This window comes from Pipra filicauda, unplaced genomic scaffold (assembly GCF_003945595.2).
Source record: "Pipra filicauda isolate LSUMZ 115617 unplaced genomic scaffold, ASM394559v2 scaffold27_size4233163_pilon, whole genome shotgun sequence".
In the NCBI taxonomy this organism is placed as follows: Eukaryota; Metazoa; Chordata; class Aves; order Passeriformes; family Pipridae; genus Pipra; species Pipra filicauda.
The window spans coordinates 50,428-78,144 of NW_024104398.1; the positions used below are offsets into that span (position 1 = coordinate 50,428).

The 27,717-nt window shown below is 41.1% G+C and overlaps 1 protein-coding gene and 1 long non-coding RNA gene across 2 annotated transcripts; one reads left to right on the top strand and one right to left on the bottom strand.

The window, feature by feature from the left end:
• Window positions 1-15,588: 15,588 nt before the first annotated feature.
• Window positions 15,589-18,637, bottom strand: LOC120323515. Its single transcript, XR_005564034.1, has 2 exons — window positions 18,460-18,637; window positions 15,589-17,938 (listed from the first exon to the last, which is right to left on the bottom strand). It is a non-coding gene; the product is annotated as an uncharacterized LOC120323515 (long non-coding RNA).
• PSMC1 (proteasome 26S subunit, ATPase 1) lies at window positions 18,575-27,567 on the top strand. Its single transcript, XM_027739982.2, has 11 exons — window positions 18,575-18,674; window positions 19,101-19,154; window positions 19,980-20,076; window positions 20,476-20,600; window positions 21,075-21,260; window positions 21,483-21,611; window positions 22,492-22,588; window positions 22,796-22,985; window positions 23,993-24,144; window positions 26,342-26,496; window positions 27,267-27,567. The coding sequence occupies exons 1-11, from the start codon at window positions 18,672-18,674 to the stop codon at window positions 27,399-27,401; spliced, it is 1,323 nt and encodes a 440-aa protein (XP_027595783.1). The 5' UTR covers window positions 18,575-18,671; the 3' UTR covers window positions 27,402-27,567.
• The last annotated feature ends 150 nt before the right edge of the window (window positions 27,568-27,717 follow it).

Sequence of the window (27,717 nt, forward strand, 5' to 3'; positions counted from 1 at the left end):
TGACTCACCTTTAAGCAGTCCAAGTTGGGCCACATTTCACTAGATTGCTTATGAAAATATTATGAGAAGATGGCATCAAAGCTGTGCAAAGATGTATGGTTTCTACCTCTTCTCCCTTAGCTAGAAGGTCCCCTCCTGTAGAAAGGAATTACACTGCTTTGCCATAATTTGTTACTGACATACTCATGTAGGCATGCTTCATCTCCTTGGAGCCAAAAAACAGGCCTGCTCTTCATTTGTTTTTATAAAGATTTTCTATAAGGACTTAGAGAAAGTTTGGGTTTTTATTTGCAGAGGTAGGACTCTGGTCAGGGCTATTGAACTCTCCCAAAAGTCATATAAAATTGTAGCCTAATGCACCTGAATGAAGACAGAAAAATCATAATCAAATAGCCTCGAATTTCTAACAGTTCTGTGCTTGGCTTAGCAACTTCAGTAGATATTCAGTTATGTAATTTTAAATAAAACTTGCATTAGACATTCTCCTTTAAAAGATACTCCAAAGCACAAAAAGTGGAAATTTTCAATGTGATGCCCCTTATGTGAAGAATATTAGGATAAAGGTATGTTCTCTTCTCCAAGTTCCTCACAGGTTGTCTAATAAAAATAATTGCAGGTTACACTAAGAATAAGTGTTATTTTCTCTAAACAGAGTACACCAGGCTTTCCTACCTACGTGCAAACAGGACAGACTAGGTGAGATGCAGTTATATCAGTAAAAGCATTAACAAATCAAGCGAAAATGGGACTGACCACTTGTACATACCAAAACAGGTGTATTTTATAAACTGAGCTTACAGTGAAGAATGTGAAAGTTGAATCTCTGTTAACGCTTCATATCCAGACACTTACCATAAGGTAGCTTAGTAAAGAGCTTAGACTGTCTTAGAGTGAATAGTGTAAAGAATGCTAGAAAATTAGTTAATTGTCTGTATTCTTTGTGATTATGAGAAACTCTTTGGATTTTATTTTTTACTCAATTTTAGGGTTGGTGCTCTTCACTGACTTTAGAGGACATTGAAAGGTGTCCCCAGTCTCACTTCATAGCCCCAGTCTCACTCACACAGCTAGTGTTTGGTTACTGAACACCTCCAAGACATGGAAAGGCCACTCCAGCTCTGACAGGTAAGGCAAATCTATTCCTCTGCTCCACGGTTTCAGGAGGGATCCTTGCACATTCTGCTGCATCCAGCCCCTGCTGCACAAACACTATGTTCCACCAGCAGACAACCAATGGAGGAAGTAGGGTAAGAGGTATTTTGGCCGGGGCCAAGCAATGAGAAAATCACAAGCCTGGCTCTTCTGGCTCATGGAACACTTCCCTGTCTGCTCTGCCACTGCCAGACACCTTCTGGCTGTCTTGGGTACATGGTGTGACTCAAAAGGACATAGACAGGAAAGATTTTCAGAGAGCCCTGGGGCAACCATTCTCCAGCAGCAGGTGATGCTTACAATGATTTCCTTTTGAGCCTACTAAGTGAACTATTCACCCTGCTCAATGTAAATAAACAAGACGAGTGGTTTTTACACTAGGAAATATTTGGGTTTATGTTGAGAAGATGTTAATTTAAGGAAGGCAAGTAAGCAGGTCCAGAGTCAGAAATTCACTTTAGTTGTTTGTTGTTTATCCAATAAAAATATTTTTCCCTGTGGTAACTTTAATATCCTTGAGCTAAGAATTAGGGAAAAAAAATATACTGCTACCCTAGGGATATCTGGTAAAAGAACCAAATTTAAGAAAGAGCACACCCTTCCCCTGCAACCCAATTATACCAGTCCTTCCTGGAAGGGGGCCAAAAAATGGATTTTCATTTTTTGCTAGCAATAGTCAGGCTTCTGTGGTGGCTGCATGCCTGGATGTAGCTGTGATTGAGTTGGATTTTACATAAAACACTATCAAAAGTTCTAGAACAGAAAAAAAATTGGTTTTTCCCTTCATAGCTGAAGGTGTTAAGAAATTAATTTATCTAAAATCAGGGTTACTTTCTGCTGTATTTCATAATTCTACACAAATTTAATATTAATGATGCTTCAAATAGCAATGTAAAATATAAATAGCAGTTTCAAAGCATCTTCTTCCTATTTATTTTAAATACAATGATGAAAAGAAGGTGCAAGAAAGAAGTCAGAGTGTGACAAAAGTTTTGTCACTAAGCAGGCATTCGAGGGCCAAGTAATGTAAAACATGTATGCAGCTTTTACATCAGTAGTCATTTGGGCTGTAAAATTTATGTGACTCATAGGACCCAAATCCTGCAATTCAGGCACCCTATTGATTTTTTGTCCTCTATTACAATTATTCTTGAGGATGAAATGCTGTGTGTTGCCCTGTGAGCAAAGGAAAACCTCTTGTCCGGATTCTCAAAGCTCTTTGGGGAGGCACAGATGCAAATACCGGTTTGCAAATTTCCCTCACACAGCCCTAACACATCTGTCAGCCTTGTTTAAGAGTTTGACCGTGTGGCCAGACAGGACAAGCAACAATTTCTTAACTGACCCCTTTTAAAAATTTTGAAATTTTAGGATAAAAGCTGTTTTGCTGGGAAGGTTAATTTTACCAAGGCTTTATTATGATTATAAGGGTTCTGTAGTGACACAACATTGGAAGGAAAGAAAAATCACAAAGCAGAGACTAAGGAGCAAGAGACGTGTGCTTGTTGGGCCATGGTAGCCAGGAAGCCAGTCACTTTGCCTTTAAACAGCACTCCCAGGGCATTTATGTAAATATCAGTTCCATGTTCACTTCTGCAATGCACAAAATAACCATAGTTATTGATTAGGCTTACAGCATCTATAGCCTTTGTTCTCTTTCCCATGGGGTTATTATAATGTAAAATGTGTGTGTCTCTCTCCTCGCTCCGCTGGAAGTGTATTTTATTTTAGCAGGAATCACACATTCAGCTCCATTAAACATAATGGCATCAGATTGACATGAATGCTCTTTTTAGTTATCTGAGTGCTTCTGCCCTTAAGCAGGGAAATCGTCTCTCTAAAAGCCTCCACTCTCCACATTGTGCCAAAGGATGGCACCATGGGGTAGCAATTGCAATGTCGCTGCACTCTGGGAGAGTGGTTGTGCCCTGCTGATACTAGTTTTGGTGTTGTCTACACCTCCCCAGCTCTGCACCAGTGTGTAAAATTTCCTTCAATGTTTCAGAAGGAGATCTAAAAACTTGGTAAAATCATACTTGGTAAAATCCCCAGCTGGCATCATGAGCAACAGTGGCACTTACACCTGCTAGGATTTACTTGTCCTAACTTCTCAGAGTGATTTCTAGAGGTATGAAAAAGAAGTAAGGTCATTCACTGCACTGAACGCTAAAGCACTCACATCTCCCATGGACAGGCAGATGCACTGACATCTTGTACTGCAAAATCCTAGGAGCTGCTCTCCTGTGACATGCTCCTTCCTTCATGCCTCACTCCACACTGAAGGCTTGGAGGTTGCTGCTATGGGAATGAATTACTTCTTCAGCCTGTATCTCTAGTTCCAAGTACCTAGAGGACAGTAGCAGCAGCTGCTGCAAATTCAGGGGTCAGCAAAATGTAAAAGCCCTTGTATTACCACAGTTGTTCTTTCCATCTTAATGAGAAGAAGACAACCAGCTGCTGCAGGGAGAGTAGTGACTGCCTTGATCTCAGCTATGGATAAAAGTGTATTCCCTGGGAATACACTCAAGCTGATCTCTGCAGGACTAATGTATAAAGCAGAAAGGAAACTGAAAGTTTGGGAACGCCAGCACTACCATTTTTGTGTTTCATCATTGTCTTGCAGTTCCCTCTGGGTGAGCATTTTTACAGACACTTCTGCTCATGACAGTCTGTCCTGCACACACAGATCACAGCCTTCTACACAGCCCCTGCCAAAAGACCAGCCTCAACTCTCTGGGAAATGGATGCTCCAGCAGTTTGCTTGCAGTGTTGGGGAACATGGGCTCATACTCATCTGCCCATCATTTTGTATTTCTACAGACCAGTTCCCCCCTTGACAGACTTCAGATTCTCTGCCGCAGCTCAGGCATGCTTCATGCACTCCAGATGAATCAATAGCAATAACATATTGTGAAGTGCAACAAAGGGCTTCAGAGCATCTTTGACGTTCACTTTAACTTTAGTTTTCTCTTTTTGGAAAAGAACCACTGTAGTTTCCAGTTGATCTTTTGAGCAAATTTAGAGCAGAGTGTAACATATGACCACTTGTGCTGGGAGCTTAGGCTTGATAAAATATTATAAATTGGCAGAATGCTAATTAGCAACACAGCCCTGTTCTGTCATTTGTGAATGTTGTTTCTGCCTTTGTCTGAGAAACCAAATCAAATGCAAGTAAACAATCTGGAATTTGCAATCAGAAGTGCTTGGATATGAAGTTGTTTGACAGCTTCAAAACAGAGGCACAAAGATGGCAGCACAGTAACCAAACCATCCACACAATTTACGGGTATAGAACACTCATTGAAATTCCCCATCCCCAAGTAACAAAAGGAAGAACCTGTAGATGAAAATCCAAACTGAACAGGAGATGAGCTGTCATCAGTTTCTAGATAGATTGACGTGCTGACCCATTAAAGACCCACTGCTGCAGAGACCTGTATAATCCAAGTGCTTATACACCAACACATCTTACATGGCATAAGCTTAGAGTGGATGCTTTGGAGAATTCTATTGTGTCGCTGCCTGGGATCACACAGACTGGGTTTCATGACCCCAACAGCCCCTTCCAGCTTTTTGAAGTTTTTGAAATATGTAATGTGCTTGGTAGCTCTTTCATTCTGATGCACAAGGTAAAGTTTTGCTTGACTCTAGAAGAAGTCTTGAGGACAGAGGCAGCCAAGCCCTGGCTGTGCCTGACTCAGGACAGACAGGAGCTGTAGCTGCCAGCCCAGGAGACAGGAGCACGGTCCTGCTCTGAGCAGACTCTGGGTGTTAAGGGAACGCACGTTTCACTCACCAGTGCCATCGAGGAAAAGGATTAGATTGTAAAAGGGAGTCACCAGGGTTTGCATGCACCTGCACTCCCAGCTGCAGAAAAGTGTTTAGGCAACCTAGGCAAGTAAATTAATGAGCTTTGCTTAACAAACTGCCCCAAGGGATTTCCTGAAGCAATTTACTTGTTATATATATAACAGCAAATGTAAAAATTTAGACTAGCTCTTTCTAAGGCATAAAATAGCAAGGAATTTGTAGCAAAGAGGAAATATGACTTGGTAATTAGATAGGAAATGAATAACTGAGCTAAAGGCAGAGTTCAGACAATGAACTGAAACGTGCTTTCAGGAATATTTTTCTATTAAGGCTAATTGCAACAATAGCTGTTCAATGACATAATCCTGAAGCAGCATTAAATGATTCTGGTCCCATGCACCTAAGCTTAACTGAAAGAATTTACAGATTTGCAATAGATCTCCATTTTTTTAGTGAGAAAACTTCTGGTATTTGTATTATTGCTGCTTATGGACTTCCATCAAACCACTTAGCTCTGGCCACTGCTTACTGCAGGCAGACTCTTACAGTCAGCTCTGGTGCAAACTTACTTTCAGAAAGTTGAATCAGCCTAATGACCCAGTTCTGGTTCTGAGTGTTGCATTCATGCTTGGAGAGTGCTGGTTTATTTTCACTTAGCTGTATAGACAAAGGACTTGGGAACTTTTCTGCTGAACCAGAGATAACACGGAGAGATGGCCAAAAAGACAACAAACAGCTCACATGTTTTCAACAGATATTGTGTTTCAATACAAAAAATACATTAATCTGACAATTACCATGTTCTCACAGCAAGTTTCTACAATAATTAGTTATTACAAGCCACATGAGAGGAAAGTCTAATCTCTTCTTTTTCTCAACAGTGCACCTACTGTATTAATTCAATGAACCAGTGCCTTGGTACGGCAAATGGCCCAGCTGCACACGTCAGTCATTGAACAGCACGTGCAGGGAGGTTCCTGACACGCTGTAGGTGATACTGTGTGTGTTTCCATTCCTCCTTATTACTTGTCTGTTCTGGAGGGCTGGCAGAACAAGGGTGATTTTCCCTTTGGCCTGCTTACTACAAGTTTCCAGGGTCCAGATGCTTTCAGTACCTGGTTGTTCCTCTGCAGCTGTTCTGGTGAGTTGTCTATTCCCAGTTCATCTGAGGCTGATGATCCTATCTCACAGTATTTTGCAGCTGGGATGCCTGGCCACCACTTGAGCTGAGGGGAAAGGATTAAGAGACAGAAGGTCATGAAAACTGAACTGCCCATTTGGAATTTTATACCAGGTCACACAAATAGGGATGAAATCCAGGCTGTCTTTTGCATGTATAGAAATCCTCAGTCACCATGTGAGTATGTTGAGTCATGATGCATGGAGAAGTAGGAAAAAATAAGACCTCCTAGTCCTTCTGACCACTCACATTTCTGTGTGACACTGTCTTTCAGCTGCCAGCAGTGAATGCAGGAGCTCTCCAGTAGCCCTGAGTCACCGGGAAGCCTGGCTAGGATAGGTCTACAGGACATGAAGGGTTGTCAGGATATCTCACTCCAGAACCAAAACTCTCAGGATTGTTTTCCTCTCTTGCATCTCTTTTACCATGGGAGGAATAGAATTGTTTAGAAACTCAGGACATTAAAGCAAGTAAATGAGTAAGGGTTTCCCCAGCAATTTTTGCCTCCTCCAAGGAGACTGAGAGCAGACACAGAGACATCATGTTCCTGCTGGGTTTGTGTGAATTGAGTATATGTCAGACCTCTGCCTGCCCTACACTCCTTTTTATTTGGGGGTGTATGTAAACAACAAGGTAGTGATGAAAAATAAATATGCTCCCATTTTTTTCTATTACTGGTACACATCTCATTCAGACTCTTACTTTCTTCTTCCAGAAATACCTTCTCTGGCTACAGTTGACAGGAGTCAGCTGAAATCCCATTGTACTTCAGCCAGCAGCCGGGAACACTTCCCTTGGAACTCCCAGCCCCTGCATCACTGTGATCCAGGAGAATCTCAGCTTTCTTTTATAGAAGTACTCTTTGTCATGGTCACAAAGAAAAGCTGTAAGGTCATAAACCTGTGGGCAGACAGACCATTAAATTGTGTTTCTAAAAATCATGGAAAAGATTGCAATTCTTATTTCAGTGTTTACAGCACATCCTTGAGATTTGGGATTGGCAGTGCTGTGAATGTTATACACAAGCCCTGCAGCAAGCAGTTGTTAGCATGGGGTTGGATTGTCTGCAGCTTCCACAGAAAAATTATCAGGAGGAGGCAGCAGAGAAGTCAAAAAGAGCCTCTTACAAAGGATTTAGCTCACTTGAGGGGGAGAGTGTTTGGACTCTGCAAACTGTCAGGAACAGAAGGTACCCAAGTGCTATGAACATGCAGACAGACTTCCAGGCAAATGGTTCTGGCTGCCTCCCTGGGGGCTGCGCTGCCTTCAGACAAAACCTGCTGCTTGGAATGGACATTGGTGACTTCTGATCTTGGAATGGACATTGGTGACTGCAATTCAGACCTGGCTGCTGCCGTGAACAGCCTGAGCACCAGCCTCCCACTGCTTGTCCAGAACCCACACCGAGTTACCCTGCTCCACATTCAGGTAAGATACCTCACCAAACAGTGATCCAGCTCTGCTACCTTCCCTGCCAAGTTTGGATTGCTCATCAAACCTGGCTTCCATTCCACAATGTGTGAGTGGTCTATAGAACAAACTGATGAGGACATCAGACATTGACATATTCAGAGGAAGAAAAATAGATGAAACAAACTGCTATTTCAGGATGTCTTTGGGGCCTTTTTGTTCAACAAGCTTAATAAAGAATGCTTATGTTGCACAGGAAATCTGGTTAGTATCCATGAGATAACTTCTCAGTTGTTAATCTCATTTCTGCCAGGGACCAAAATTTGACTATCATGATTATTGTCAGCCTGTTGATCTAATATTCATAATCATATCCGTAATTACACAGTCAATCACTTTTTAACGGGCAGTAGGATCTCTAAAAAATGTATCTGGTTGGGGTAGTAAATCCACCTGCTCTAGACACTCCTGCTTCTAGTTTGTCTTGCTTATGATGTTGAACAATTTGCAAATTTTTACTGAAGTCCACACAAGCCATGATTGACACTGCTGCCCTTCACTGTACAAATGCATCATTTCTGCACCATTTATTTTGATTCCATTTATCTTGTTGTGATATGGCCAAGGTGAGTTAATTTCATGAGGTGGAAGACAGATCAACTGCTCCAAATATCTTGGGAAGACACAGACTGCAGTTAGTTAATAAAAAGAGAGACAGTCTTCTTACAAGGCAATGAGTCAGATTCTGGTTTAATTTCCTTATATCTTTAAGACAGCATATTAATAGTGTGGGATCTAGCATAAGTGAAAACTACCACGACTACACAGACTACAGATTTTTCTGGCTCAAGAACAAATATTTAATATTAGGAGTTTTACCTAGGTAACATAATTACTTACAATAACAGGATTGCTTCTCATCTGCCTGGATATGGTTCATTAGGACAGGGCAGTTTGTAGTTACTATGGAGATAAAGGCCATAAACATAGATTCTCAAGTGGCCAAATGTCAAGTTGGACTTCAGAAATCAGCCAGAACTCTCTGGGATCACATGATTGTGAATTCTTTCTTGTTACCTCTTGGAAATCATTACCTTGACTTGGCTGCGTAGGCTTCCCTGGGAAATGCATAGAAAGTGTCAGGACCTCCAAAATAAGATTCACAGTGTTGGACTGTGTTTAAGACATGCTGTGTACTGTCTGCTATAGAAGAAGTGTGGCATCTTTAAACAGACCAGGACTGAAAAAATTGAGTTTTCACTCTCCTTGATTACAGCTGATTCATGAGACTTCCCAGCTTTCTGGGAACACACCATTGCTGTCACCATTTCAGAGGAGTGCCCCACTTCTCTTGTGAAATCACTTTGTAGATAACAGGGTTTGCATTTGCCCAAGCCCTGGCACGGGTATTTCACCTTTGTTGAGATACTTTCAAGGCCTCGGTTGTTGCTCCAGTGCTTACGTTAAGAAAAAAAAGGCAAATACTATGTCATTGTCAATAAGATGTAACAAAGAGAAAAATTAATGTTATTTTTTATTCATATTAGAGAGTAGAGAAGAAAACTATTTAATCTCCATACAAAGTCCCACATTCAGCAGAGTGGAGGTGGACTAACAGTGGAGAGGGCTCCTGGCTACCTTCCAGGGAAACAGTGATAGTTCCCGTTTAATTGCAATAACATCAACCTGGAAGTGTTTCTAATTTACAAAGTAGTAACTGTGCTCCAGTCTGAACAGCCAAAAGCCTGGATTAGGAAAATACCTTGAAATCCTAGCTAATTCTCTGAAAGTTCAAAGTTTAAACAGAAGACAGAAGAATGAAGTATAAAAAGGTTGACAGTGCTGCTAAGGAACCAATAGCAAATTTGGTAGGTTCTCCTCGACTGTTTTCTCTAACCTTTTCTGTAATCCTGCCCCACAGAAGCCATCAAGACACTTCCCTATAGCGTTCCCAGCTGTTGCAGGCAGAACTGAATCTACTTTATTGCAACAGTGTTGTATTCAGTCTCAACTAAATGTGCTCAAGAGATCCATTTTCAAATGTTATTCATACTGTATGACCAATTCTTCATTTACAAAAGGAGCATCCTAAGATAAAAAGACTGCAAAGTGAGTAATTCCTTTTGACAGAAAAGTCCCAGGAAAGCAGGCTTCAGCAGAAGGAAATGAGGTGCCACATACTGCTGGGAAGCAGATTGTCTCTATCCAGAGCCACTCACAGCCAGGGCGGGACATAGCCAGAGGTGTGTGTATCCAAACATTTGGCTCATTGTCAGTTTAAATGTCTTTATTCCAATACTCTGTTTAGAGGAATACACCACAGACTCGCGTCTGGGCAGCTTGTGCAGTAACATTATGTTCTGCTACTTTGTGTCATCCTGGTATCCCTATTTACATACAACCTGTCTCTTCTTAGAAGTTATATTATTCTATTATTCTGTTCTTCTCAGCCCTTGCCATGTATATACCCTGACACACCTTTAGATACTGCTTAGATCTTTTTTCTTTTCTATTTATTATTGGTTTTGCAAGGTTAAATATTTCATCCTTGGTGATTTGTTTATCACATCCTATTTTGTCATTGTTTAGTCTCTCACTTTATTATGTATCTACAATTGAGCTAAACTGGCTATAAGTGTCTCGCTTGTTTTCCTTTGCAGCCGCGACCATTCAGTGTAGGGAGACAGTTTACTTAGATCATAATTGAAGAGAAGTGCAGTATCAATAAGAGCAACAGCAAACAATACATGAGTGACTAAGGGGAAAAACATAGCAACCTAAAACAAAGCGTACATCTTTTCGTGAAGACGAAAAGCATGCATGCACAGAAAGATCTCTGCTGGCAAGCTCTATTTGAGAATTACCAAAATGAGAATGAGGATCTAAAAATGTTAAACTCTGTAATGAATTTTACTTTTAAACATAAAATATTACTTATGTATTCATGGATGAATACTGTTATGTTGCCATGGAACTCTTTCTTACAATGCATGATTTGTTCTTAATATGGATTTTCTACCAGATATACTACTAATGTAGTTTGAAAGGTCCAGGCATTTGGCTTCTACTATTTCCCTTGCACTACATAGCCTATGCACTGCTGCCTTTCCTCCCTGATTTGTCCTGCCATAAGCTCCTTCTCAAATTTCAACCCTGCACTCAGAGTTGCACACTTACCTTACCTTTGTACCTGCATTGCACTCCTAGCATACCGAGATGAACTGAGTTATTAATCTTTCTTCAATTCAAACATTTCACTTCTTTGGTCAGAAGTGTCTTTATTAAGCTAGATATATGTTAAACAATGTTGCTGGTTTTCAATTTGATTTGTGAAAGTATAAAACTAATCTTACAGGTAGCCTCTGATACTGCCACATCTGATGGTTTTTGGGGGCTTTTATACCTATAGCATAAACATAAAGAATATGCTTGGTCAGTTAAGGTTTGTATGACAGTCTGGGTTTGGGAGAGGAGGGAAACGTGTTGCTTATTTCACTTGTATCCCTAAACTGAGTTTGGAGACAGACCTCCAGGCAATTAGTTAGAAACAACTTAAATCTGACACTCAGCACCAGACAGTTTCTGAAACTGCAAATGTTTTTCTACACTGCATCCTGCAGATATATGGTATATCTCTGAATCTGATTACAGAGAAGCACAAGTGGATGGAACACATATACTCACAAAGAGAGGTACTGATAATAAAAGTACAGTCATGGAAGGACATTAATTTCTCTAAATTAAATTATACTCTTAGATCCAATGATAGATACAGTTCTGTATAATAATTACCAATGGTGCACTGTGTTTCACATACCATTTTAGCTGGAATTTCTTTTAGTTTTGTGAAGGACCATTGTTTCTCTGAATGACCATCTGTCTTTTTCATTGCCGGGCTGGGGAGATTTGATTTAACATGAGCTAAAGAGCTCTTCTTTTAAGAGCTGACAGCAGAATACGTGGACATTGTTGTAACTACTGTCCCTGCTTCATATTTAATTAACTGGAACACTCCCAAGAGGTTCCTGAATCCATGACTCTGCCATGATACAATCACATTTCATGTATAAATATGTTGGGGCTGGGGCCAAACAATACACTGCTGTTACAGAAAGTTGTCTTTAGGTGTTAAGAGTAACGAAAGCAGGATAATGGAACAGAGAATTTTATACCTTGCTGTTGGTTCACATCTAGTCTGTGTCAGAGGGGTCATTCAGACCCAGCTTGGGGGTACTATCATAGGTTACATCAATTTTTTTATCAGACTGAGAAAATTACTCCGAAAAAAATAATGTCTCTTCTATCTCTAACTTGTATAATTTTATATATCCTTGGTTGAAGCCTTTCTCTTGTCTTAGAGTCATCATACTAATGTGGCATAATACTTTTGACATGAAGAACTGTGCACATCAGCCTGTCACCAAAACTTTTCATGGTGCCATTCAATAAATCACTAATACAGTAGGTGATTTTACATGTTTCAAATGTAGTTAAGAGTAAATAGCATAGCTTCTAAAATAGAAGACTAGGAAAGAAGTGGTGACACCCAAAATGTCATAGCAGGACCCCAGTGAAGTTTAATGTTATTGAAAAACAGTATAATTCTAAAAAAAAATCAAACTCATATGGTCTCTGAACACTTCACACTATAATCACACAATCATAAAATGTTTTGGGTTGGAAGTGATCTTAAAGATCATCTAATTCCAACCCCCCTGCTGTGGGCAGGGATGCCACTCACTAGACCAGATTGCTCAGGGTCTTACTAATCTGGCCTTGAAGAGAATATTAAGTATATTATCCTAATAGATATAACATTTGAATAATACAGTATGAAGGGAACTGCTGTTAATGAAAAAGAAGGAAACTGAAATAGAGAGCTTTTACATCAGGGAGTAGAGGCAATTTCACCAACCGTAAACCTATATCTGAAAACCTTTGCCAAGGCTGATTTTATGTGGGACTGGAAGGAAAGCAAACTACATCAGGGAGGGACAAAGTTTTTTTCAACAGACGTCTTTGTAGAACATAAATACAGCTTCAGAATCACAGCACCTGAATGGTTCCTATGATTTTCCAGACAAGACTGGCATTTCCAAATACTCCTGAATTCATCACCCTGGCAATTATTAGAAAGGCCCATATGAAGAAATACCCAAAGCAAACAGGAATTCATGCATTTCTCATTTCTCACTCTTCACGCCAGTGCCACATTCATTGCACTGAATTCAGGACCTTTTTCAGCTGTTTTGCGTAGACAAGATTTCTGCACAGCCTTTACAATAAGTGCTGACACTTCCACGATTGGACTTTAGTTCTTATTTTCACAGTTATCTTTCAATTAGAGTATATTTTCTACAAATGAGCAAAGGAGAACTAAAAAAAACAGTGCTCAGCAGCCAAAGAAATCGTCTGTAGAAACTGCTGCTTGCAAGTGAGGATGACCGATTTGACTAACTCATCAGATTCAATTTGCATTATTAACAATAAACACAATTACATAAATATATCAACCATACCTCCAGATAGCACTGCAATTACAGGCTGATTGAACAGACTATGCATCATGAAACCAAAGGCACAATTACTCAACAGAGGATGTGAACATGGTGAGATGCTTGTGCAGTATTAGATTACAATGCTTTAGGAAATGACAGAGAGGAGCCATTATATTATAGCCAACAGATTAATGCAGAACCAGTACTTCAGGGAGGAGCAATTAAACCCAATCTATCTTCATCTCAATTCCAGTGGCAAGGTGGTGAAGCTAGTGACTCCTAGGTTACCAGGGACATTAAGATATTTCCATTTGTTTTTCTGATGTCTCAGACAATTATTTCCCATTCTCCTACACAGATGATAGCTCTCTCCCCTCTTTCCACTTTCTACTCCCTTTAATACTCGGGTGTATTCAGGCCACTTATGCTTTTCATTGTTAGGTTCAGCCTTTCTTTCCATCTGCTTCAGTGGGCTTTAGGACTGTCTCTAAATGCTTTCTGACTTTAAGACTCTCCTCCAAACTACTGTCTTTAATGAATGCTTTGCTGGTGTATTTGTGCTGATGTGCTTTGCCCTCTGGCCTCCCTTTGCACCGTGCTGTGAGGAGAAGCCCCGTGGAGCAGGCATAATGCCTTTCTTGGGCTTTGCAAAGCATAAGCCCTTGCAGCATTAGATGAATAATTAGAACAACTCTGCCCTTTCATGACAGAAAACATACAAATCATTAGTAGTTAATAAAAAACAATGGAACACATAGATTTGGCAAACATTTATTACTGTCTAAGAATTTCAGACTAACAGCCTAAGTAGTAGTCAGTATGATATTTAGAAAGCATTTTTATGTGTCTTTAGAAATACTACTTTCTGTAAAATGAAACAAAAAGCCTATTTCATGCTTTTCTCTTTCCATAAAAATTATTTTGATATCTCTTCATCATTTGACTGAGTCCTGCCAAGTGGCTCTGGAACAAACTAATTTGTGTGAATGTTGATGTAATTAATGATTATGTATTCAGCTTGTTAAAAACATTCTAGACTACTAGTATATCAATGAGTTGACTCTAAGAAGACTGGGTGATGGCATCTTTTCAGCATCAGCAACCATTAATCAGCCAGATGAAGAACTGCCTGCCTACAAGACTATGAGGTTTAACTTAGGGGAGTTGTATGTTGCTTTGAGATTTCCAAATGACATCATATAAAGACATAGTATATCATAAAACATAACTTTTAATAAAATTACTTGTCCTGTAGTATTTTGAAAATGTGTGTGAAACAGTCTTCAAGGTGCCACAGCACTCAGAGATTCCCAAGAATTTTACTACCAAAATTTTTGAAAGTATCCATGCACTTCAGATGTTTTGAATTCTGCTTGTCCAGTTCCAAATAATTCCTGCTCCAAGAATTCTGCTTTTCAGTGGTATTCAGACTACAACACCAGGACATATCAGTGGGAGCTGGAAAATGAACTGATTCAAACATACAATACAGACTTCAGGAAAAACAATGGAGGTGCAGGTGACATTCCTATTTTTAAAATCATCATATTTGAGTCTTGGTGATGGGAGAAGGAGGAAGCAATCATGTTGCCTGACAGCAGGCACTTATTAGAGCAACTTAGTTTAAAAAAGTCATGTCCCTAGTTCCATGGATGGGCAATGTAAAGTAAAAGACTCTTCCAGAAGATGGTGAGCCTTGTTCTGAGTTGGCAGAGAAACTTCACTTGGCTGATTCTTTGAGGATCCTACAAGGGTAAAGTATCCTGCTAATAACTACCCTTCACATAGTTACATGCCCGTTAGTAGGTGGTAGGAATACCTTCCATTGTTAAAATGTTTGAACAACTTGTAAGCAGAAGAGAAGCTTAATGGTTAATTGGGCACCTTGACATATGCACACTTAAAAAAAAATCCAAATGGTCCTTAATAACCTGCATTTTTATTTGTTTATTGAAGGGGATGTAAGTTCTTAGCTCATTTATGAGAAGAGAGTCCAAATTGCAACTTTTGAAAATGTGACCCACTATATGTAGCAGCAAGAGCAAGATTAATCTTTTTCCAATCTGTAGGTTTATTTAATTTTATGCAAACATAAAAAGCTCTAGGCAGCTAGACATATATTAAGAAAGACAAATTAACAGCAAAAACACAAGCAATCCTAGTAATTTCCTGTATGTGCAAAGGGAAAATAAACCTCTTTGCTATGTACTAATCCCAGGCCCAATATTCCCCCAGCCCTTAGCTGCCCTCCTCCTCCTCAAAGGCCTGGGAACAGAGCTGGGGGTTTTACAATATGCCAAAAAGATCAGCAGTAATCTTACTGCAGAATGAAGAAGAGGGAGTAGAAAGCACTAAGAAAAAACAAAGCAAAAAAACCCCACCCTCCCTGAACAACTCTATAAAGAAAAGCTTTTTGATGCCCCCAAGGCTATGTTCATCCTTAACAAACAAGGACTGTGTGTTCCTTCCTGTTACCCCTGCTCACTCTTTTGGGTTTTTTTTTCTAGTAAGCGTAACACAAGAAATCAGAGGCACTTGGATCATTAAACATATTTATTGTTTAAAGTTCCTAATTTGACATTATCTGTACTCTGCGACCAAGCCAAAAATGTGCATGTGCAAAGTGAAGGCAAGCCAGGTTACAGAACTGCATTTCTATAGCTCTTGCAGCTCACCAGCACTACTAACCCCAAGAACTGAAAGCCATTTACCAGATCACCTCAAATCAGAAATTGGTTCAAAACCCACAGCATTTGCCTCCTGTAGTTCTGCCACAGCTGTTTCATAGCATGCATTTAAGCAAATGAGCTGGGGGACAATCTTGACAACACCCTTTTACTATTGCTGCCACATATAATTTCCTAATATTTATAAAGGCTACAAAACCAGACATGCTGTCACAGATTTGTCTTGTGAGCTCATAAGTGCAAAGTTCAGCTTTTACATTCACCTTACACCACCGAGGTCAGCTTGCGCCATAATCATCCCACTTAAACAAAAGCCTCTAAAATCAGGCTTTCATAAGAAAAAAGTGACAAGAAATCTCAATCATGAAGAGAACTATCAATTACAGGTATAATTGAAAATAAATATGGGTATGTCTGAATCTAAAGGGAGGTTGAAGGGAAGAAAAATTGTATATATTTGAGAGAAAGGATGTTCTAGGACCTGTACCCTGTAAGAAATACAGATGCAATTCTGTAAGACAGTAAATTCCAAAAAGTGAATGTTATTAAAGAAGAGAACACCTATTTTTATTTAATTTCATTCCAATGTCCTTAAAAGTTACAGAACAGCTGATACTGCAACAAAAAAACAGCTAATTCATAAAAGAATAAAACCAATAGAAAAGTCAGATTAAATCCACAGTGCACAACAGTAACCCTTGTGAACAAATGGAACCAAACCAAAGTAAATGATCAAAACCTCATACCTTTCTACACAACCCTGCCAGTTACATTAATAACTAATAAAGTTCCCTACTCAGATGGGAATGTCAAAAGCAGACACTGGAAATTTCTACTGCATTTCCCCAGGAATATCACAGACCGGTAGAACTCATTGTATGCATAAGTTATGTTTTTCTGGAGGGAGGGATTTCCTGGAAACTTTTTGAGTGTTCTTACAGTGCTACCCATAAGAAAAACAATTCTTACAACACACACAAAAATAATATGTTTTTATATTGACTAGCTGATGCAAGAGATGGAAGGAAGCATCAGGTCTAGGGAAAAAAACCCTGTTACTTTAAATATAAGGCATGAAGAACATTTGCCACTCTTCTTCCTCTGCTTCAGCTCTGTGAACTCTATGAACAGAGATCAGTTGAGAGCAAGAAGTCCTAACAGAAAGGTCACAGTGTCTCTTCTTTCTTGGCAGTTAAAACTCAAGAAGCTTAGATTTCTTTCCTAGACATACAAACCACCACCCCACCACACTCTTTCTTTGATCTGTATTTCCATTCTTTCATTGCAGAGAAGCTTTTCTGGTTAGTCTCTCTGCAAGTAACTTTAAAACAAGGTTGGATGCCTTCATTTATTTTGAAAACACAGATGGAAAAATGCTATGGAAAAACAAACTTTTGGAAGAAGAGCTACTGGCATTTCATACACAGAATGAATGCCTGTTTATATTGTTGGAACAGTCAAAACACAAGGCAGCTCAGCTACAGGTGGAGAACCAGCAGCACCAGCAGCACTTCGAAATCATTTGCTGTCAGCAATACTCAGTATATCATGGTCTCAGTAGAGATCCTTCCATGCATGTTGCAAAACATTAGCTCTAGTTTGGCTCCTTTACATACTCCAGGCTACACTGCTGTCCTCTACAGTGTCCACACATCTTCCTCTATGGCACCAAGCCACACACTGAAAGGAGAGTTTGCAATATGTGCAAGGTGAAATTGTGACTAATTCTTCATGACAGCATATTTTAAAAAACCTCCCAAGACACCTGACAGGAGCAGGACTTCTTCCCAGGCAGGCACACAAAGCAGGCCAGAGCTGCACTCTTTAACACTTCTACTCGTGGCACAATGCATCCTGAGTGTTTTGGGCTTTCCAGGAAGACCCCTCTCAGTGGTTAAGTAGAAGTGCTGAAGGGAGGTGACTTGAACTACCAGGATTAAATAGGCATATTTTCCCAGGATATTCAGAGGTTTTAGTATCTTTTTTTGTGGATATTAACATTGTGGCAGCTGCTACCATGTGCTTCCCGTTTTGTTGTGAACTAAGCTGTAAGATTTATAAGAAATATCTCCTGGGGAAAGAACTCTGTTTTCTTCTAAATTTCAAGGCTGGAGAAGGCAGTTTCACACTTTTGAAGCAAAATCTGCCTTAGTGGACTGTTTAAAATGTCTTCTCAGCTCAGCCATCACAATGTGTTTCCTCTGTTAAGAAATGTGAAAAGTGTTATTAATCTGAAATTGTATTCAAAACCGGCTGCAAGGAGAGCAGTAGCTGAAATGTGACCGCAGAGTGTCCAAAGGACAGAAACCCCTGTGCTCTCCAGTGAATGATTCCAGGGGGAGTCAGGCAGGAGTAACCCACAATCCTGAGTTGGAAGGGACCCATCAATATCGAGTCCAACTCCTGGCCCTGCACAGGACAGCCCCAAGAGTCACACCATGTGCCCCAGAGCATTGTCCAAACGCTTTTTGAACTCTGTCAGCCTTGGTGCTGAGACCACTTCCCTGGGGAGCCTGTTCCAGCACCCAACCACCCTCTCGGTGAAGAACCTTTTCTTCATATCCAGCCTAAACCTCCCCTGACACAACTTCAGGCCATTCCCTCGGGTCCTGTCACTCGTCACCACAGAGAAGAGATCAGTGCCTGCCCCTCCGCTTCCCCTCGTGAGGCAGGAATCAGTTGAGTACCGGTGCTGTCCCCGGTAAGGCTACCCGGGACACACCATCCACAGCCGGGGGCTCGGGTGGATCACGACGTTCCACGGCCCACATCGAAGGCCCGCCGCACCCGCGGGGACACCGCGCCCTCTCCCGGCCGCGGCCGGATCGACACCCGCTCGGCCCCGCCCGCGCTTGTCCCTCGCCGCGGCCCGTAGTGACGCCGCCCGGGCCGTCCCGGTGCCGCCGGGGTGTTTCCGCTTGTCGGCGGCGAGCGATGGTGAGCGGGGCTCGGCCCGGCCCGGCCCGGCGGGAGCGCGGCCCGCGGGGCACAGTGGGGCTGTGGGCACGGCGGGGCTGTGGGCACGGCGGGGCTGTGGGCACGGCGGGGCTGTGGGCACGGCGGGGCTGTGCCGGCCGCCCCCCTCGGGCATCCGCCGCCAGCGCCCCGCGTTTTGCGGAGTCACCGCCGGCGCCTGCAGGCCGGGCAGGGGGGAGCGCGGCCGGAGGGACCGGGCCGGGCAGGGCAATTCTCTTTGTTTACTGGCTTTGGGCAGCCGGTTGGAGTATATTAGTGCTTCGTTTAGACGGGGGAAATGCAGTTACGGCGTTTCTGTACATGGAACTGCCCCCGGGCTCACGATTCATAGAACTGTACACGCATTTGGGGTTTTTTATTTTGGTTTTTTTTTTCCCTTTTATCTAGGGGCAAAGTCAGAGCGGTGGACACGGTCCTGGTGGTAGCAAGAAGGATGACAAGGTAACAAATACTTACAGGATGAAGTACAAGCTCTGCTACATAGCTTGGCTGCAGTAGCCCTTTTTATACGATTTTTTTTTATTATTCTTGTATTTGGAACTGCATAAAACTATGTTCTTGCTGGCTCTGATGAATGTCTTTATCTCTTCTGAGTGCACATTGGAGAAAACAAGTGCTGTTCAAAAATAGGAAAGGGCGCTTAAGTGAAACTGAAGCTAATTGACAGTAATTTATTTTTGAAAAGAATAAAGCTATAAATGTGTCAGGGTTCAAAAAAATTAATTGCCTTCAAGCTATCACTTAAGGAACTGATTTTGGCTTGAAAGTGACATCGTACAGTCACCCGCATGAGGTGTATCCTTCACATTTTGGGCCTTTAGAGGCCTTGCTGGTCTCATTTGGGAGTGGAAGTACAATGTACATGGCAGGCAGTGTCCAAGCTGGGACACTGAAAGTGTGTTATCCTTTGATTGAAGTGCAGCAGAAAGGTTCAGATTCAATATTTTCCTCAACCCCTCATGTATTAGTTTTGTTTGTGATTTACATCAGGCTTGAGCCTTCCATGTTCTGTATTCACTGAAAACTGGCAGAAGTCTAAATTAGAAAGGGGGGTGTAAAATAAGCAGGAGAAGAAATTTTTTCGTAAAAAATAAAAGTCATATTTCTTTTGGGCTTCTTGCTGTAGATCCTGAGGAGACAGTTTTTTTATGAAGCCCTTCACCTTGCACTCTTTCTTGGTTTGTGCACTTAACACCTGTGTGTATTTTCTCATTGTTATTGTCCTGATTTCTTTTTCTTTTTCATGGAATTCTTTTTATGAACAAGGATAAGAAGAAGAAATATGAACCTCCGGTTCCAACCAGAGTGGGGAAAAAGAAGAAGAAAACAAAGGGACCAGATGCTGCCAGCAAACTGCCCCTGGGTGAGCATTCTGCCTGTCCAGCAGTGCTGGGCTGTTTGCTCTTCAGGAAGTGTGGAGCTGTCCTCTCCTTTAGATCGGGCTCTGGGCAGGTCATAAACACAAAGCCAAATGGAATTTTGTTTCTAATTAACATGGAAAAAACCCACAAAATGCAAGATGCAGCCTGTGAATTTCCCAGTGAGAGAGAAAGGAATTGAAGTGAGAAGAAATTCAGAGAAAACATTATCTTTAAATATGTTTTTTGTCTGGAATTGCAGTGGGACAAGTAAAATAGTGACTGCTGCTTATGTAGGAGTTACTACCAGAAAAAAACCCCCAGGATTTCTGGAAATGAATTAGTGAATAATTGGTACCATGTCAAACTTGGTCTAAAATACTGGGATTCTGTTTTGGTTACAGTGACTCCTCACACACAGTGCAGACTCAAATTGTTGAAATTGGAGAGAATTAAAGATTATCTGTTAATGGAGGAAGAATTTATCAGAAATCAAGAACAGATGAAACCTTTGGAAGAAAAACAAGAGGTGAGGTTTGAGTGAACTGTTGCTTCTAATGTTACAGTAAGTGCTCTCATTAATGTGAACTTCATACCAAAGCAATGGAAATAAAGTGCCACGAATGTGAAAGTTGATACAAACATATTAGGTTTATCACAATTCTTCATTAACTGGCTAAATGGTTTTAAACCAAGCATGGATTACTACAGATGAGGCCACAGTGACTTTTTGTTTCTTAGTGCTCTGCCAAAGTGTAGCCCCCAGATATCCATCAACAGAGAAAGAATATTCTACTTATTCCTGTCCATATAGTAGAGTCCATAGGGTAGGACTAAAATAATAGTGGGTTTTGTTACTGGCTTCTGCTTTTATGCCTTTTGTGGCAGCAAGACAACAATAGGAAAGACTGGTTTTGTTATATTTTGTCTGAATTGTTGAGCCAGTGTTGTACAAGAAGGTTTTTTGCCTGTGTTGTCTTTTCTTGGATTCCCTTAACAACAGGAAGAAAGATCCAAGGTGGATGATCTGAGGGGAACACCGATGTCCGTGGGTACCTTGGAGGAGATCATTGATGACAACCACGCCATCGTGTCCACGTCGGTAGGATCGGAACACTATGTCAGTATTCTGTCCTTTGTGGACAAGGATCTGCTGGAGCCAGGCTGTTCTGTTTTACTAAATCACAAGGTGAGTTGTTTTTATAAAATTAAGTTTCTTACAAGTTCTTGTACTGTTTTTAACTTGCCTTTTTTTTCTGAGAACCACAGGAAAGAGAATGCTGTATTGTATGTATGTATGTATGCTGAGTGTGCATTTCACACACCTAAATAGAGGGGCATTGAGATTAGGTTTGAGCTTGTATTCATAACACTGCCTGCCTTCTTTGACAGCTCTTAATTCTTGAATTAGGTTCATGCTGTGATAGGAGTCCTGATGGATGACACAGACCCTTTAGTGACTGTGATGAAAGTAGAGAAAGCTCCTCAAGAAACGTACGCTGACATTGGTGGCCTTGACAACCAGATTCAAGAAATCAAGGTATTCAGTTGTACTCACAGAGTTAAGTAAGCCAACAACGTAGCTGTTGTGTTAGGAGCTCAAAAGGGAAACAGCGGGACCAGCTGCTGTTCATGTAGTGGTGGTTTGTATCTTGCTAGAGTGCATTTCTTCATTTGATTTTGCTGGACAGGCTCGTGGACCTCAGTCTTTTAAGTGGATCTTCAGCAGCTGCATGCACAGGAACATTTCACAGTTGCTCTGGAACCTGTAGAGCCCAGAGCTTGTAAAATCTCTCCAACAACTTATTATTTTGCAACATATAAAGTTAATGATTGTTGCAATTAGAGAGTTAAATTGTAAAAAGTGCAGACGTTGTTTTGAGCGTCTGATGGCCTGCGATCTGAGGATTTAGTGCTTGCCTTGTTTTGTGTTTGCATTCATTTGTTGTTTGGTTGGGGGTGAGGGGGTGTTTTCTACCAGCAGAGCTGTGCCTGAACCCTGGTGAAACTCAACCCTTTTGCTTTGGGTAGGTGTCCAAAACCACAAGTGCTCTTAAAACACTGATCTGTAGTATCTGGTAAGACTTTATAGAAGGCATCCTTCCATAAAGTGTCCCCCTGCCCCAAGGTCCTCCATGAGTGGATCCCTCATGGGGCTCTAAATTCAGCATGGTGCATTGAGGTTGGAATAGGGGAAACGCTCAACTGCTCCTCTTCCACATGTCAAACAGAAATAATAGGAAAAGTTGTGCAAATAGAGTAGTTGCCTGCCTTAGGATTGGAGGCAACAGAGAGCTATGCTTTTCAAGGTCTGTCTTGAAATCAGTTAAGTTCTTTTTGCCTTTATTACTTTTAGGAATGCTGTTCTGGAGATCCCCACAGATCTTTATAAAAACACATTTGTTTTTTTTGTGCTGCAGGAGTCTGTGGAGCTTCCTCTTACCCACCCTGAATATTATGAAGAGATGGGTATAAAGCCACCCAAAGGAGTCATTCTGTATGGACCACCTGGCACAGGTATTTTACAGTGCAGTAACATCTGTGCTAACACAAGTAAAATAAATTATGCTTGGTCAGTATTTAAAGCATTGCCAAGTCTGTCACAAATGTCACATGACTGTTTTGTTAAGGCACCCCTCCCTCTCTGCCTTCCTCCCTTCCCCTTCTTTCCTTTCTCTCCCCCCTCTGCAAACTAATAACAATATTTCTTTCATCTAAAAATAGGTAAAACTTTACTCGCCAAAGCAGTGGCAAACCAAACTTCAGCAACGTTCCTGAGAGTGGTTGGCTCAGAGCTCATACAGAAGTACTTGGGTGACGGCCCGAAGCTCGTGCGGGAGCTGTTCCGCGTGGCAGAGGAACACGCTCCATCCATCGTCTTCATCGATGAAATCGATGCCATTGGAACAAAGAGGTACAGTGGCTGAGCTCCCACCTCACGCACGGGTATTGCCAGGGACAACGAGGGGTTTACTAGAAACACTCCTTTGCAACTATACTGAGACTCAGTTTCTTAGTTCTGCGACTGTTTTCATGTACTATTGTTGATGTAAGCATTTTTAATAACTAACACTTCAAATAACTTCTTTGGAACCAAAATATATTGCAATATTTTCATATTAAATAGACATGACCGGAGACTTAACCTCTGTTCTCTTGCTACTGAGGGCATCTCTATGAGAGAGTGTCAAAACCAGAAAGACATGCTGTGTATATGTGCATATGGGATCCCCTAACTGCAAATCCAAGTGTACAGTAATTGGCTTTAGCGATCCAACAATAAAGCAGAATACTTAGTACACAGTATATCCATTTGTCATTTGCCTCTCTGGCTAAAAACTTATGCTCTGAGAACATTACACAGTAAGTTACTGTCCTGGAGAAGCATTGCTTATGCCACACTAAACTGTTGTTGAGCCCATATCCAAGCTGTATTACTTTGAAAATTCTGTAGGCTTGTTGGAACTGTCCAATACAAATAGTCTTTAAAGTAGTCGGTGTTTTCTAACTAAATTAGAAGGTGCTCATACACATACACGGCCACTAGCCCGAAGTGCCAGTATAGGCAGCTGCTCCCCAATGTATGGATGCATATGCTTTTAAGAATTAGGTTTTTGCCTCTTTTTATGTTAATTTTGTTGGGGGCAAAGAAGATATTTCCAAATACATAACAAACTGTGGAAAAAGAATATATTTCCTTTGTATGATGACTGTTAATTCCCCAGCAACAAGAATAGTCTCTTTACGTACTTAGATGCCACAATGATTCTGAAAACCTGTGTTTTGTTTTGCAAGCATAAACATTAAATGTGAAAAAAAAAATACCCTGTGGATGTTTAAAAAATACCCCTTCCCCCCGCACTTTGCCACTTTGTGGCAGTTTACATGGTGCTTTTTCTGACTGTGCTCTTTTTCTTAAAGGTATGATTCAAATTCAGGTGGTGAGAGAGAGATCCAGCGCACAATGTTGGAACTGCTGAACCAGCTGGATGGGTTTGACTCTCGGGGAGATGTTAAAGTTATTATGGCTACAAACAGAATAGAAACACTGGACCCAGCTTTAATTAGGCCAGGTAAGGGACATCCTGCTGTGTATGCTTAAGCCACTTTTCTTGTGAAAGGACTTGTCTAAACTTGACAAACTCAGGCAGGTAAAAAGAATGCAAGTTACTGCTTTGTCCTTATTCACCATCTCATCTCTGCTGGTGCATCTGTTAAAATTGGAACCCATTTACGAGCTTCCAAATAGGAGAAAAACCTAAGAAGAGAAGAAATGTGTTAATCCCTCTGACATATACATAACAATTTGAATATTCTTCCTTTCTGTGAAGGTGGCACAGCCATTTTAACTAGTTGTTAAGCCGTGTGCAGCAGCAGCAGCAGGATTTCACTAACACCTGCAGCAGCTGGGGAAGGTAGGGCAGCACCACCTGTGCTTCAGGGATGAGAGCCTAAGCCTTAAGGGAGACAGCCTGGATTCTGGTGCAAGGAAACCAGGCTGCTTTCTTATTGACCTGGTACACTGCCGTTTGGGGGGTGAGGGAGATGTGTATGTTACATGTTGAGCTTGAACAGGGACAGGTAGTATTTCTAAATGGCCACTAAAAATGTACTGAGACATAATGTCTGTGGTGAATGTTAAATCAGAAGGTAGAGAGCAACACAGAGATCAAAGGATTTACCTTCAAGTAAATACTGAAGTTGTAAGTAAGTATCCTAAATTGTAAAGATACTCCTAAAGAAACAGAGTTAAGAGTAAAGATAACTTAAGATGACATTGTCAAAGAACTACTCTGAACAGTCACCAGACTAGACCTGAGGAGTTAGGTATAAACTTTATACTTCACAGTATAAAGTTGCTGAGGTATGTTTGTGTTTTTCAAAAAAAGTCTGGTTTTGTCACCATCTTAGGTTTACACCCTTCAACTCAAACCCAGTGCTGTTAGAGTACAGAGGAGATAATACTATGCCAGTATTGAAAGACAGCTAAGATGATCTGGAAGTTGTTGGAAGGGAACTTCCTACACCTGTGTATCTGGTATTTAAATAAATTACAACCACTGCTTGTGCAACCAGGGCACTTCTAGCAGCTCGGTGGACTGATTTACCATTGTGTATCATAGTCTGAGTTGTCTGATGTGGTGCTATCACCCTTTTTAGAAAAGATGTTTTAAAGAAAAACAGGAGTGATTTGGAGACAGAAAATATTTTTCAAAAGATTGAGTACCAGAACATCCAAAGTCCCTACTGACAGAGGAAACCGTGGGTAGGGACTTGCAACAAAACTACTTTTGTAAAATCTTTCTTCTTCAGTTAGGAGTGTTTGATTTTGGTTTTGTTTCTGGTTTGTTTTTTAGGGTTTTTTTATAAGGAGGAAGAGTTATTCAAGTTGGCATAGTGATTTATCTCCTGTGTGTGTGTGTGGCAGAAAATTAAATTTCAGAACTAAATGTAATTGCAGTGTAGAACAAAATATATTACAAGAACATAAGTATTTCATTAACACTTTTCTGTGCTGTGATACAATGGGATTTTTTATATTTATATGTGACTCAAGGAAGGTTTCTTATGTTTCCAAGGTGAGGGGGTCTCTTGCCTGCAATGACAGACTGTTTCAGCATCACAGTATCTTTCAGCTCCAGTAGCTTCCCATTCATTGCAAATAGTCTGATCTCACTTTCTACTCTAAGACATGATTCACTGTGGCATGAAGAATCATAGAATTGTTTAGGTTGGAAAGAACCTTTAAGATCATTCAGTCCAACCATTAAACTAACATGGTCGACTCCACCACTAAGCCATGCCCCCAAGTGCCACACGTACATCTCTTCTGAGCACTTCCAGGGATGGCGGTTCCATCACTTCCCCAAGGAACCTCTTCCAATGCTTGACAACCCTCTCCGTGAAGAAATTTTTCCCAGTATTCAGTCTAAACCTCCCCTGGTGCAACTTGAGTCCATTTTCTCTTGACCTATTGCCTGTTACCTGGTAGAAGAGACCAACTCCCACCTGCCTACAGCCTCCTTTCAGGTAGCTGTAGAGTGATGAGGTCTCCCCTGAGCCTCCTTTTCTCCAGGCTGAACACTCCTAGCTTGCTCAGCCGCTCCTCATAAGACTTGTGCTCCAGGCCATTCACCAGGTCCTTTGCCTTGCTCTGGACAGACCCCAGCGAAACAGTTGCTGTCAGTCAGACCTTCACATGTTCTTCCTGCTCTGTTTCCAACAGCTGCATGCAAAAAACCTAGGACTGAACTTTTTTTTTTTGCACAGGACGTATTGATAGGAAAATAGAGTTCCCTCTACCTGATGAAAAGACGAAGAAACGAATTTTCCAGATTCACACAAGCAGAATGACGTTGGCAGATGATGTGACTTTGGATGAGCTGATTATGGCAAAAGATGATCTCAGCGGTGCAGATATTAAGGTTAGTGCCCATCACCATTCTTCACTTCAAAGCAAAAATTCAATCTCATTTTTACTGCATCCAAAACTGTTGTCTATTGAACTGTTCTCTAGTTCCTTGTGTTTATGTTACTGAGGGACAGTTGGATGGCTTTAAAGTACCTTTTATGCATGACATGTACTCTGCTGTACAAGTGGGAAATTAAAAACATAATTATGAGGAAGCTTGTGCTGGTAAGAGTACATACCTGTGTTATATGAATATGAAATTTTAAAAGTAGCAAAGTGCAAAAAAGGGGAATGTGGAATTTTGTGCAAGGTATATTAAATATTACTTAAGATAGTGCAGGATAAAAAGCAATTTTAGGGAATATGTTGCAAGCAGATAAAAATTTAACTGTAGATTAGAAAATTTCAGGCTTTTCTAAAGCCCTGGCTGGAGTTACCACACTCATGAGCTTAAACCAACGTCACGTCTCTTATCTCCCTGCAGAAGGATCACACAGTCCACTGGGGACAGAGCTGGGTCCGTCTGTCCTCGCAGGAGGGAAACAGTGTTGTTACAAAGCTGCCTTTCTGTCAGTGAAGTGTTCCTCTGACTATTCTGTCCTTACCCAGCCTGTTTTACATGCTTCAGTGCTACTGAACAGCATCAAACTGCAGAACATAGATTTTGTTAACACTCCTCACTTTTACAGTCTTTGGAGCAGTATGAAGATGCAGCTGCCTTCAGAGGTGTGATTCAAAGGGGTTGCAGAGCAACCGTAACTGTTCTTGCTTTCTGTGTTGCAGGCAATTTGTACAGAAGCCGGACTGATGGCTTTGAGGGAACGGCGAATGAAAGTAACAAATGAAGATTTCAAAAAGTCTAAAGAGAACGTTCTCTACAAGAAGCAGGAGGGAACCCCTGAGGGACTGTATCTTTAAGTCCTCTCTCTCTGTGGGGACTACCTAGAACTCTCTGTGTTGATGAGAGTCTTGTGTAAAACCACATAGCTAATTTTCATTCATGAACAAGTTAAAAGCTGGTGGGTTGTGGTTTTTCAGTCAGTGTAACTCTTCATTTCCCAATAAAACATTTATTTGAATTGAACCACTTTGGTGGCAAAGCCTTGCTATTTACATGGAACTGTCTGCTGCATTATCAGACTTACCTTCAAGAGAAAGTGCTGGTGACCCATGAGTGCTTGTCTGAGTGACCCACACCTTGCCAGGCAGGGAGCAGTGCAGGAGCCCCACCTCT

Coding starts and splice junctions, on each gene's coding strand:
- PSMC1 (XM_027739982.2), top strand. Junction 21,612..22,491: donor ACCAGATTCAAGAAATCAAG/GTATTCAGTTGT, acceptor TTTGTGCTGCAG/GAGTCTGTGGAGCTTCCTCT. Junction 22,986..23,992: donor GATGCCATTGGAACAAAGAG/GTACAGTGGCTG, acceptor TTTTTCTTAAAG/GTATGATTCAAATTCAGGTG.